At 44.8% G+C, this 14,293-nt stretch overlaps 1 protein-coding gene across 2 annotated transcripts in view; it reads left to right on the top strand.

Moving 5' to 3' along the window:
- Nucleotides 1-4,436: 4,436 nt before the first annotated feature.
- IQGAP2 (IQ motif containing GTPase activating protein 2) overlaps nt 4,437-14,293 on the top strand; it is a 116,638-nt gene continuing 106,781 nt past the window's right edge. The window contains exon 1 of one of the 2 annotated variants that reach the window (XM_083465160.1): nt 4,437-5,438. In XM_083465160.1, coding sequence (XP_083321286.1) covers nt 5,387-5,438 — 52 coding nt within the window. In that variant the 5' untranslated portion in view covers nt 4,437-5,386. The remainder of the gene's footprint in view (nt 5,439-14,293) is intronic. The other variant, XM_083465159.1, reaches the window with a different exon arrangement.

Below are 14,293 nucleotides of genomic sequence, written 5' to 3' on the forward strand. Positions count from 1 at the left end.
TTTATTATTAAGCCATTCTGATATCGTAGCTCTGTGAGGCGCCTCCTAACAAACTTTGGGCAGCCATGACTCTTTAAAGTGGTATCATACCACTTTAAGTGTATGGCATGAATGTTCCATGGACTGATGTGAACTTCTACTTAGAGGTATTTGTGAAAACTGAGCCAAAGAGGAATAGGAGGGGGGGGGGACCCAGTACAGTGGTACCTCGGGTTAAGTACTTAATTCGTTCCGGAGGTCCATTCTTAACCTGAAACTGTTCTTAACCTGAAGCACCACTTTAGCTAATGGGGCCTCCCGCTGCCGCCGCACCACCGGAGCATGATTTCTGTTCTCGTCCTGAAGCAAAATTCTTAACCTGAGGTACTATTTCTGGGTTAGCAGAGTCTGTAACCTGAAGTGTATGTTACCTGAAGCATATGTAACCCGAGGTACCACTGTAATGTCAGATGATAGCAGATACATTCAACAGTCCTTCTCCTTTGCTGATTTTCACCATGGGCTGAAATGGTCCATTGCTGAGCTCATCAAAGATGGTCATCCACAGTACAGGTGGAGAAGCCAAATACCAATTCCTGACTGCCGAAGGTATGTGTGAATTGGCCTTAGCAGGAATTGTATTGTGTTCTATGCTCTTGTAGCAAAGGGTCTAATTTGGTCTTTTGCTGAAATGTGTCAACTGCAAGGTGGCAACAAATGAATAGCAGTATATTATTCCCCAAAACGTGTGCTTCATTCATAGGAAAGTGTTTCTGTGCTGAAAGATTTGGGAAGGATATAATTAGGGTGGAGTGCTGGCAGGACAGGAGGGACATCTCCTGCACAACATTGTGCAATTTGTTTTGTTTTGTAAACCACAAGATTTGTCTTGTTCTTCAGATTTATCTTTGCTGTCCTTCTATTCCTGGACTGATGATTCAGCTCTTCCCAACTGAGCTCTTCTTAAGCATTATTTTGCAGAAGTCATTAAACAACTCACATTTAGGGAATGGCGTTTGTCCATATATATTTTTTTTATAAATTCTGACAAAATATTCCATATGTTGGTTCTTTTTCCAATTTTCATTTTTGCTCAGTCCAATTTCTGAGTCAGCACAGGATACTTTTACATATGTGATTGAAGCTCCTCATGTAGCTTGATAAAGTAGAAAGGAAGGCAGTGGTGTAATGGTAAAATTATGTGTGCAGGAGCTCATAATGACACATACACACCTTTGCTAAGATCAGCATGACTGCAATGCTATGAATAGTCACCTGAGAATAGGTCCCACTTAACACAGTTTCACTTAACTTCTGATTGCATAGTTTCAACATAGAATGCATTGAAGTTTCACAAAAGATCTGCAGCCAGCTGAAATGCAACCATTAGCTTACAACTGGAATTGCAAAGAAACTTGTGGAAAACTGTCACTCATTACACGGCCAGTGTGAAGAAGGAACCTCATTAAATAAAAAGGAAATAATTGTACAGCCTCTGCTTGATTGTCATCACATTGTCTTCTCATTCCCTTGCCAGAGCAAGGAGAGTTCATTAATTCACCTGGTGCTTAGGACAGAGGACATCACTTCTGCTATGAAAAGAGTCTCAAAGCTGCTTTTCTCCACATTCACCCCTTAACTGCATCACTGAACACTGGGTAATGTGTACTGGGGCTGCTGCTGTGATAGAAACACAACAACCTATGTGTGGTTTGTTAAGGATACCGGGAATTGTAGCTCTGTGAGGGGTAAATTACATTTCTCAGGATTTTGGGGGGAAGGGTGCTTTAAATTTATGGTGCGTACACAGCTGTAGTGTAGTCTTTGCTTGGGACATACCTAACAGTTTTGTTTCCTGCCTGGGATCAACTTTAGGTGTACACTTACCATGCTGGAAGTAGTTTTAATTTGCCTGTGGCCAGTGTGGCGAGAGCCAGTATGGTGTAGTGGTTAAGAGCGGTAGTCTCGTAATCTGGGGAACTGGGTTCGCTTCCCCGCTCCTCCACATGCAGCTGCTGGGTGACCTTGGGCCAGTCACACTTCTCTGAAGTCTCTCAGCCCCACTCACCTCACAGAGTGTTTGTTGTGGGGGAGGAAGGGAAAGGAGAATGTTAGCCGCTTTGAGACTCCTTAAAGGGAGTGAAAGGTGGGATATCAAATCCAAACTCCTCTTCTTCTTCTTCTGTCCCTGCTAGGCAGGATGGTGTGGTGCTGCAACTGTATTTTACCACACATTGAAATGCATCAGGCTAGCAATGAGATTGTGCGGACGCTCTAGTCTATACATAGTGAATGAGCAAAAAGATGACAATTCTAGATGAAAATGCAAGTGTGGAAGGAGTCTTTCCTGTTCTGCATCCAAGATACATTGCCAGGAGCCAAGAGCCCTATCAACAAAGTTTATATACTGATGAATCTATCATTTGTGTTCCTATGGGGGGGCGGCACTAGCTTGAACTCCCCCCGGTAATTAAAAGGTGTGTTGATTACTTTAAGACCATCTCTTTTTTGCTTCCTTTTATGTTTTCTTTAACTAGGCTCTAATTCAGTAGTTACTTAAGCTGTAGTTCTCTGAAGTGAACAGTAGCTTGTTTATTTTCATTTTCAACTCTAACAGAGTGAAGCTTTTTTGTGGTTGTTTGTTTAGAAGGGTCAAAGCCTGGAGATAAATACGAAAGCCTTTCTTTTTCCTATTACTTTTTGAAACATTGACTCAGTGAGTCATGGAACCCAACCACAAGCAAGACATAGATAATAGGGAGACACTTTTGTATTCTTTGTAGCTCTGCAGCTTCATGCTCACAGGTTATGCTGAAAAGGTGGATATTTTAGAAGCTGTTAATATGACCATTCTAAACAGCGAATGGCTACATGCACTGAGCAGCGGCTTCAGACACACAACTGTGTGAATTCATATTTTCTAAAAGGTTGAAGCAGGTGGTATTGCACCCAGGTCATGGCTTCAATCCTAAAAAGAGACTCATGGGGGTTATATGGAAATCATCATTCCTGATTTCTTGAACAGTTCACAATCTGACATATCAGTTAATATGTTAAGATTATTATTTTTTGGAAAGTTACTCTGTTTCCTACTGGAGCCAGTCTTAGTTACAATAGAATCCTATGTCATGCCTATACAAGAAGAAATCTCCCTTTAAATGTGTTTGGCCTATTTGCAGCAGAGCAACTGTAATCTGGCAGGTAAGCACCCTGTGTAAGGTTGCAAACCTAAGCATGTCTACTCAGAGTTCAGTGGGGCTTACTCCCAGGTAAGTGGGTCTAAGATCACAGATTTAGCAAAACTGCAGTCCAACTATTCTTTGTAACGGGGCTTGGGCAGGTTCATTTTCTGCCCTTACATTGTGTCTTATGGGGTGAATTTAGTTACATCTACATTTGGAGAGATGTAATACAGTGGTACCTCAGGTTACAGACGCTTTAGGTTATAGGTGCTTCAGGTTACAGACTCCACTAACCCAGAAATAGTACCTCAGGTTAAGAACTTTGCTTCAGGATGAGAACAGAAATTGTGCTCCGGCGGTGGCAGCAGCGGGAGGCCCCATTAGCTAAAGTGGTACCTCAGGTTAAGAACGGACCTCCAGAACGAATTAAATTCTTAACCCGAGGTACCACTGTATGTTGAATTCTATGGGTGGGCATTGGGATGCAGTATACCTTTGCTTATCCTTCTCTCTGCTGACCCGATTCCCCATGCATAACTTCTTTCAGCTTATCTTAAACCAGCACTTCCCCTCAGCCACCATCGTTTAGTTACTCTGGTTTAACACCAGCTGGGGTGGGTTGAGAAACCACAACCTCTCACCGTTAAGATTGCACTGTCAGTCTCTGCAGTGGTGTAGCGTGGGGGGTGCAGGGGGGCCGGCCGCACCGGGCGCAACATCTGGGGGTTAGGGGGTGCAAATCCATGGGTTAGGGGGCGCAAATCCACGGGTTAGGGGGCACAAATTACTTGCCTTGCCCCGGGTGCTGACAACCCACGCTACGCCACTGAGTCTCTGATGCCCGAGGATTTACCCTAGTCCTTGAGTATGGAAAGAAACCCTTACCATGCTTATTCAAGAACACTTTAATTTCACTACCTAGGGGAGCCAGAGTAGTGCAATGCTTAGAGAGCTGGGACTGTGACCAGGTTTTGATCTCCTCTCCATGAAGCTCACCTGGTGTCCCTCAACCTAACCTACTTCACAGGGTTGTTGTGAGGATGAAGTGGGGAAGGGAGAACCATGTACTCTTGAACCTGGGTCGACTTGGGGGACAAAGGTGGCATATAAATGTCATGAGTAAAGAATAATAAAATATGTTCCAAACCTGAGCACTGAAAGGTGCGAAACTCCAGCCTGTCACGGTGAAGCCTAAGCGCCGCGAACAAGGTGCTCCTCACAACGCAGGCAAGACTTTCTATTTCTGGAAGGAGGTGCTTATTGGTCCAGTATCTTTGGGGGGGGCAAGAGCGTTTCTCTGTAACCCAGCAACTGCCTGGGACAGAAATAGGATGAAAACAGGCGAGTTCTTTTGTCTCCTGACGTGCGTGCGTTTTCAGTTTTTATTTTAAACTTCTGTGGTGCAAAGCGCACAAGCCACACACCGGGGCAAGACGGGTGAGGCCAGTGAAGTGGAAAGCGGAGAGCTCCCCCCCCGGCCGGAGACATCTCGCCTGGCCTCCCCTCGGCGCAGGCTGCGAGCTGAGGAGAGGAGGGGGCTCGGCCCACCCGGCTGCGTCGACGGACGCTGGCAGGAGGCGGGAGGGGTCGCTGTGGAGCAGGCTCTGTTCCTCTCCCCCCCCCCCCCTAAATAACGGGGCCGGGGAGAAGCGAGGAAGAGAGGAAGCGCGCTGGGGGTGGAGAAAGGAGTTCACTTTGGCGGCTTCCCTCAGGGAAGAGCTGAGCGCGCCAAGGAACAACGAGCTAATCTCCCGCCGCCGCCGCCGCTGCCTGGCCCGAGAGGGCGCCGAGCGCTCAAAGAGGCGAGCCAGGTAAAAGGGACGAGTCCTGGTCGCGAAGGAGCGAATCAGAGAGGGGGAGGGAAAGCAGGAGGCGAGAGCCGCCCTTCAGCCTGCGCCCAACTTCATTCGCGCGCGGCGGCGGCGGCGGCGGCTGCAGGAGGAGGAGGAGACGGAAGGCGCGCCTTCCCGCCCGCCCGCTCGCCTCAGGTTTGGTGTCCGCCGACTGCCAGAGACTGGGACCCGGTCGTCGGCTTCTGAAGCTTCAGGCAGCGGCTGCGAGGACGACCGAGACTGCCCGGAGGGCTGTTGCGGAAGAGGCGAGGAGTGCGCGGCAGGAACAGGCGGCTCCCCCTACTGTGCGTGTGTGTTTGTGGAGCAGCGGCGGCTGCAGGACGGTGAAAGAGCGGATTATTCCTGGCTTCGAGAAGTTTGTGAGCCGGGAGAATGCATTATGAGGAGCCCTCTTCGCCGGCCTTGCAGAGACCGCGCTATGGCTGTAAGTACCCCGGCGCTGACTCGCCTCGCTCGCTGCCAACTCACTTTATTGATTACATTTGGGTTTGCGCCAAAATGGAGCACCGAGCCGGGACGGCGGCGTTGCACACGGACACACGCGCGTACAGACGTGTCTCTCTCTCTCCCTCCCCCCCCACCTTTTCTGTTTCGCGGGGTTCTGGGGAGAGACTCCCGAAGCGCTCAGGTGTCGAGGCCGCCCTTGCCCTACAGAGGGACACGTGTGCGGGAAGGAGAGGTGTCCTTGGGGGCGCTGTTTGCGGTGGAGGCGACGGGAAACACCTGTCGCTGGCTGGTTACCTGAGCGCTTTGCAGGATGGTTTCTCTCCCTCCCTGCGCGGCTCCAGCAGGAAGGATTTCATAGGTCAAGGTGTCACAAGCTGATGGCGCGGTGTCCGTGTGGCTCCTGTAATCTCTCGACAAGCAAGCAGGCTGAGAGAGAACTTGCTTGCTTGCTTTTTGAAGACTCTTCTGCTGGCGGAGTTCTTAGAAAGGAATCTGATGTTAAATGCTCTTTTAAGTTGTGGGAGTTTTACTGGGGAATAATAGTTCTGCTATAGAGTGTACATGCAATGTGTTAAGGCAAGGTTTCCAAACACAAGTGAATCACATACTGTATTTGCTTGGAAATAAGCTCCTTGAGATCTCTAGGACTTACTCCCAAGCAAGCGTGCATAGAGGTGCTTAACACTGTAATCCTATACATGTCCACTCAGAGCTAATAAGCTCCATTTAGATAAATGGGACTTACTTTTAGGAATGTGAATATATGGTTGTGATCTCAGACTGCAATCCCTATACAGTGGTACCTCGGGTTACATACGCTTCAGGTTACAGACTTCGCTAACCCAGAAATAGTACCTCGGGTTAGGAACTTTGCTTCAGGGTGAGATCAGAAATTGTGCTCCGGCGGCACGGTGGCTGCAGGAGGCCCCATTAGGCTAAAGTGGTGCTTCAGGTTAAGAACAGTTTCAGGTTAAGAACAGACCTCCGGAACGAATTAAGTATGTAACCAGAGGTACCACGGTAGATATGCCATGCAGGGAGTAATGACCAATTGATTCCCCCAACAGAGGCTTCTGTTCAACATCTCATTTTGCACATGCATTTGCAAAAGATGCACCCCCTTCTTTAGCATTAAGAAAATAGATATGTGGTTAAAAAGTATGTACAAAGCAGTTCTAATTTGCATGTGCCCGCTTCCCTAATTCCTCCTAGAAGTGAAGGAATTTCTGGATTTGTTTTATCTTTAGGAGCTGGAAGTCTGCACCATTAATCAAAAGATCTTTGCTATTACATCTGAAGGGGATGCAAAGTTAAATTAGAGTAGAATGTGCTTGTATCGTGTTTTATGCCTGAAGAGTTTATGTTGGGAGGGTGCTGAGAACACAGAGTGCCTTGACATTGTCTCCCAGCTATAATTTCCACTGCACCTTGGCAGGGAGGAGTCATGACAGTTAACTGCTGCTCTGGCTGGGCAGCAAAGGTGTGCCTGTTGTTGCAACTGTTTACCACCCCCACCCCCAGCTGAATGTGCTATTAAACTTGCAATATTGCAACAGGCAACTGCCGTGTTCTCTGACTGTTCCCATTCCTTGAAATGTCCCACATTTGCCTGGCAGAGTTTGAAAGGGCTCTTAAAATTCTAAGAAGCCTGTATCAAAATTTTAGCTACAAGCCCTGCACGGCCCCTGGGTGTCAGTCTCAAATGATAAAGCATATAGAATGCCCATAGCCTTGCCTCCAGGTGCCCCACTCTGATGAAACCTTAAAGGTTTCAGAACAGCACTGTGCAGTTTCATAATAAAGACATCTTACTTTAGAGGACCTTTGCTTACTGGTGTTGTGTTGATGAGCTCACAGTCCTGAAAAGTCAGCTTCCCTTAAAGCTTTTGAACTGGTAAGCTATATATTTTGTTCCCTGGTTGTGGCAAGCTAGCTATCCTAATTCATAAGGCTTCTATGACCTTGATGACTGCTGACACTAACTCGCTTGGGTAACATGTAGGAAAAGCACATAATGATATATTGTTCTTCTTCCTCCTGCTGCCCTGTCCCAACCTGCGTTAATACCACCTGCTGCTGCTGAGATCCTCAAGAGGCCATGATTTTGGCTGAAGTGCGTGCTCTTTTCTCTGGCAATAATTGCCTACAAAGCACACCACGAGGCTCCATGGCAGAAGTTCAGAGTTCTCCTTCAGACTGAGCCAGGAAGTGGTTTGAGAAAAGATGTACCTTTCTGAGAGTGATAGCAACATAAAGCTGCAAACAGAGGAAACAGTTGTTCTTCTTTGGCAGAACTGAGCTAGGGGGAACAGATTCCAAGAACAGTTTTAAGCCTTCTAGTTTCAGGTGTATTGAATACTATGCATTGTATTACTCATGGTAGTAAAGTGACATGCAAAACCAGAATCTCAGAGTCATAGAGTAACTAATAAGTAGCTTACAAAAAAGGTGATCTTGAAAGAAGCTAAGCTCAAAGTGCCATCTTGCCATGGCCAAGTCTTCTGGACTTGCACCTCATTTTCCTGTAACCTGATTTTCCCTTCTCTAATGGTGGTGGGAAATATGTGCTGACATACAGGGCAGAGCAAATAAACTGGTCCTGACAGTTTGTAATGCTTGGGTGTTCCCATAATGGGTTTTTTTAAAAAAGTTATTCATACTTACTCAAATGTTATGTTGTGTTGCATGGCTGTTAACTCTTCCAGTTACCAAAACCACATCTTATTGTGATAAATAACCTGATGGGTATTTTATTCACAGTCAAGAGGGGTATACCTGAAAAGTTATACCACAACTCTTCTGAAGCAAGCTAGTTGTACTTTATGAACGTAAGCAGTTTTGCTTTTCATTGACAAGGTACCTTGATGGTAAGAGCCAGTGTGGTGCAATGGTTAGAGTGTTGGACTAGGACCTGGGACATATGGGTTCGAATCCCCACTCAGTTGTGAAGCTCACTAAGTGACCTTGGAGGAATAGATGAGATACAAATGTAAGAAATAAATAAGAAATAATATAAAAGTAGAGTAATATAAATAATAAATAAATAAATAAATATAAATAAATAAATATAAAGTAAGTAATATAAAAGTAGAGGATACTCATCAGATAGGGAACTGAGGCGGGAGGCAACTTCTGGTTTTAACATGGAGCCAAGCACAGTGAGCAGCTGTGGCCAATGCCAACTCACTAACAAGTGTATCTGCCTAATGTTGCATGCACATCTTCTTACGTGTACATGTTAAAAACAATGCAGGAAGTAGCCTTCTGACGTGCCCATAGTTGCTTACTGAAATGATCTGAGATTTAAGCCCAAGTCTGCTGAGCTCTTAAACCTACACTTTATCACTGGAATAATACCAATACAGTTATTTCTGACATTCAGTTCTGTTTCTGACACATGCTTTACATTATTTGCTAATACGTTTTTGCTGTCAGCTGCCAATCAAACTTGAGTCAGTCTAGCTAACTTGTTCTATATTTGGAGATCAGTGTTTTGCAAAGAAAATAAGAAAGGCTGTAGGGCTTTTAGGTTCTCCCCCACCCACTCCCGAGTCTTCTTTACTTCATGTGATATTTTATTTTTAAAAACGCTGCTGTGATTATAATGTAGATAAATTAAAATTCCGCATGGACTTGTGTGTTGTAGTTTACTATGTTTTTAATATGAACATACTGATATTTTAAGAGGAGTTGTGGCAACAAGGAATCTTGTAAGTACCTTGAAGGTTAAAACATTTTATTATAAACTTTTGTGGATTGGGAAAAACTTCATCAGATACATGAAGCGTCTTCCTCAGTTGCAGGTTTACAGGCATGTTTTATTTCCCTCTGATCTTTTTGCTTAATTTGGTGTTCATCTTTAAGTTGGCTGGGGTAGAATGTGTCCTTTTTGTGTTACTGCACTTTAGTTAATAATTGTCTGCCATATTGTCTGATCTTTCATAAGAGCCTGTTTTATCACATGCTCTTTACTTTTGAAGTGCATTTTTTCTATGTGAACGTATGCCATAAATTAGTTTCTCAAGCATTACAATATGTTAAGCAGCCATTGTAATATACTTGATTGCTTGAGATCAGTTGAGTGACTGATGATTCGAGGCACAACAGCTAGTATGGAAGCAACTGATAATTTCTCAGTGATCAATAATTTCTGGAAGATTCTTTTCAAGGGTCTGTCAAGACTCCTATCACTGCTTGCTGAGGCTAGACTGAGAATAGTGTTCTGAAGAGGAAGTGTGTGTGTCAGAAAGAACCCGCAGATGAACTGTAGCTAGCAAGTTAAGTCAGGGAGGAAGATGTCCCTGTGTTTTGTTTGTCTCTTGTGACTAGCTAGAAAAATGAATGGGAAAAGGTTGCTTTTTCAGGCTAATGTTGTTGCAGTGTTGTCTGGTTTTCCATGCTTAACATGTTTGCAAATTCACTGATTATGGCAAGGAGAGGACACTTGCTATAGCAAGTGACTGTGCAAATATTGTAAGCATGGGGAGCTTGACAACACTGCATTGACACTAGTGTGCAACAGTGCTAGCAAATTCATTTGCTAATGCTATGGTAAGTGCCCTCATCCCCTCACCTCTTGCCTCCAGTGGTTGGTGAGGCCCAGACTCATCCTTCTTCCTGATCTTGCAAGAAGCTGTCCTAATGTCAGTGGTAGTGGGCTGGGGAAGATATAGTTGGAATGTAATAGCTGATCACCATCAGGGGCAGGGAACCCTAGATGTTTGGTCGGTCCCTGTCTGCTGCCCAAGTCCTCCCACTCCTGTAGAACCTCTGGTAGCTTATCCATTGAGCCTTCTGGCTTGTTGGTGTTGCTAGTGAATGCCAGGTCAATTCATTAAAACATGCTCATCTATGACTTGATTTTGGATGAAAGGACTGACCTGGTGTGTACTACCAGTACTACCTAACTCAGCTTTGTGCATCTGGGTACTTGATACAGCTCCAGACCAGACTGTGTGTGTGTGTGTGTGTGTGTGTGTGTGTGTGTGTGTGGTGTTGTTGTTGTTGTTGTTGTTGTTGTTGTTGCTGTTGCTGTTAATAGAAGCACCATCTCCTTTACCAGAAAACCTGTTGATCATGGGATGACCTTAGAGGGTCTGCTCCTAGTGTTGGGCCAGAAAAATGGCCAGGGGATCCTATTGAAAACCCAGTGACATCCTGACTAAGTGAGATGAGGTAGTCTCAGGTGTGGTGTTGTGGGACTTAGTCCTAGGTGACTTCATATCCACATGGAGGCTCAAGACTTCATGACAGCTATGGGGCTGCATCAAAATAGTCATTAATGCAACACATTGGGCAGGGCATGCCCTTGTCTTGGTCTTTACTGTGAGTGATATGAGGGATGGACCAAAGATGGTGGTGAAATGCACTCCTTGTAATGGCTGCACTCCCTGTTCAGATGGCCCACCTTTGGAGACTGATGGAACCTGAAGGGTTCTTGAATGCTCTGGGGTATCTTTCAGAGGAGAAAGACAACAATCCTTATGCACAAGATGAAATGGGCAGCTCCCGGGCAACCTCCTCAGTGTTATAGAGACTGAGCAGTTCCTTGGTATTCTGGGGAGTTCTGGGGTATGAAGCAAGCCAGACGAAGGCTTGCACACGTGGTGCAAATCTCACTCCAAAGCTGACTGAACTCTGGCTAATGCACATAATTGTGCCTACCATGTGACAGCGCGGACTGCAAAGAAAACTCACTTCACAGCTTGCATGGCATCCTTTGGTAGCCAGCTAGGAGAGTTAATTTGTACAGTCCAGTGGTTACTGACTCCCACTGTGGGGGAGGAATCGCTGGAGGATTTGAGGATTCAGTGTGACCAACAGGCTACACAATTTGCCTGACTTCACGGAGGACAATGCTGTCAATTGCAATTGGCCACAATGGCTGTGTTACACTGTCAGAGGCAGTACACCTCTGAAGACCAGGTGCTGAGAATCGCAGGTAGGCAGAATGCTGTTGCGCTCATGTCCTGCTTGCAGGCTTTCCACGGGCATCTTTTTGGCCACCATGAGAACAAGATGTTGGACTAGATGGGCCTGATCCAGCAGGGCTCCTCTTATATACTTACTGCAGTACTTCAGAGTGACCTTGACCCTGCAGTTGCTACAGTTTCAGATGCAGTATCTAATGCCATAGTCTAAAATACTCTAGTATTTTCTCATTTCTTTTCCCTCTGCATCCATAGGTCTGCCGAACGGATAACAACATTCTTGTTTTGTTCTTCTAAAGAACTTCACACACTTTTATGTGTAGAAGTATATTAGGGAACCGCCATAATATGTAGAAAGCACAACCTTGTTTTGAGGCAGCCCAGTTTCACCTCCAAACTCATAGGTGCTTGACCACCTGAGATCAGTGTTAGGTGGTGAATGAAGTGAAATGCAAGATGATGGCCACAATTTCAGTAGCAATGCAACTACATCATCTGTGACCACCTTTCTTTTAAAATAGTACTCATGATTCACTTCATGCTAAGAACCGGATAGGCTGAAGTTCTTGATCCACAACTCTTAAAAAAAAAATCAGCGGCTGCACATTTTGGAGTAGATTTGAATTCTCAACAATCCAAAGATGTATCACTTGCTCTTAAGGAGCTACATCCATTAACTATAACACTTTATTTCAAGCATTGTTCAGCCAAGTGAAGCACTAAATGAAAGTTCCTTTGATTTCACACTGGGCTAATTTAAGCACATGCTTGGCTTTCCCTTTGAGAAAAAATGGAACTTGTGTTTTAGTTGTGTCCACTGCTTGAAAATGTATCACTATTTAAATACATGGTTCCCAAAGTGGATAAGCGGGTAACTTTCATATAGTAATGGATTTATCAGGCCAGGAGAAACCTGAATGGAATAGCTTTTCTTCTTTAAAATAAAAGAGTGAGCTGTATGTGTACTTTCTAGGTGTACCCAGTGTTTTCCAGTTACTGCGGGTTTCTTCAAACAGTTCTCAGCTAGGTACAAGTATTGATGACTGTAATTTGGCAGCCAGACATGTTTATCTTCACCTTTTTTTATTCATAGTTAATGAGTAACTGCTAAACGAGGATGGCCACATAATGTCTGAATTTTACTGAAGGAAAATACTTTAAAAGCATTCACAACTAGTATCATGCTCCAGTTTTAGGATCCCTGTTCCGAATGGCTAAATTGTATGGTCTCAAAATCACACAAAAAGTAAAGGAAGTTGTGCTGGTTCATCAGAAAAATCCACAGTTAGTAATTAATACCTTTGTTAGGCCAACCATAACATTACAGAATCACAAGGAAGCTGCAGAGCTCTTCAATGGCCTGGATCAGGCATAGGCAAACTTGGCCCTCCAGATGTTTTGGGACTACAACTCCCATCATCTCTAGCTGGACCAGTGGTCAGGGATGATGGGAGTTGTAATCCCAAAACATCTGGAGGGCCAAGTTTGCCTATGCCTGGCCTGGATGGTACAATTCATCATCCTAATGCAAGTTCTGGAGTATTCAAAAGCTTACTTAAGATTTTGGGATTTTTCTTGCAGGCCAAAATGACCTTTACTATTTTTGTGTTGTGGTGGATATTAAATATATCTGCCAAGCAATAGAATCCTAAAACTGGAAGAAATGGACTACCCGGTGAAGACGGAAGTTTACTTTTCGAGAGCTGCATGCCCTTCAGCAACTAGGCAATGCTACTGTTTGGCTTCTGTTGTCTCTTTTGCATAGTGCACCACCTAAAATTAATTTCCATCTTTGCTAATATAAGAACTGCAAGCTTTATTCTGATGGTGGTCTGTGGCACATCTTTGAAGAACAGTGGGAGCAGTGTTTGTGAACCCAGTGGTCCAGTCTGCCCATAAGGTAAACCAGACAGACTTGAAGTGATGTTCTTTCTTTTTTGGAGGGGAGGGGGGAAGGAAGCACTTGGAATACAATAAAATCAATTATAAGAAATTAAAAGGCATAAAAATACAATTAAAAACCATACCTCGTCCAGCACAGCACATTACAATTGCTACAATAGGCAGAAAGGGCATGAAGTGGTCTTCCAAGGCCCTCAGCAGTTTTCAAGAGGTTGGTTGGTGGTAGTTCCAAACCACTGGAGTAGAACAGGCTATGAAGGGAGTATTGTTGTTGCTTCCTGATATGAACTGTGATTGCTTCATAATTAGCACTTGCACATGTGGGAACCAGAAGATAAGAACAAAGACCTGATAACATTGCATAGTTCTGATATCCATATATGATAATACGTCAACTCTGCTTTTAATGCTTCTGTCCTATATTGACTAGGCACTTGCATTATTTTTTTGACGTTCTTCCCTGGGTGATAACTTTTACCATGTCATTTTCATGAGGTGAGATGTGCTTGTGAAGGAGTCGCCATAGGGCTGCCACCTTTTTGGTTCCAAGGTATCATATGGCTATGATCCAGGTCTGCCACCTTCTTTCTCACAGAGAGGAATTGTTTAAATGTGAGCCACAAATGTGGTGCTGACCTTTAAAGCCCTAAACGGCCTTGGCCCAGTATACTTGAAGGAGCGTCTCCACCCCCATCGTTCAGCCCGGACACTGAGGTCCAGCGCCGAGGGCCTTCTGGCGGTTCCCTCACTGAGAGAAGTGAGGTTACAGGGAACCAGGTACAGGGCCTTCTCGGTAGTGGCACCCTCACTGTGGAACACTCTCCCATCAGATGTCAAGGAAATAAACAACTATCTGACATTTAGAAGACATCTGAAGGCAGCCCTGTTTAGGGAAGTTTTTAATATTTGATGAATTATTGTATTTTAATCTTTTGTTGGAAGCCGCCCAGAGTAGCTGGGGAAACCCAGCCAGATGGGCAGGGTATAAATTTTTTTTTAA

Source organism: Podarcis liolepis, assembly GCF_965112155.1.
Source record: "Podarcis liolepis genome assembly, chromosome: 11".
NCBI lineage: Eukaryota > Metazoa > Chordata > Lepidosauria > Squamata > Lacertidae > Podarcis > Podarcis liolepis.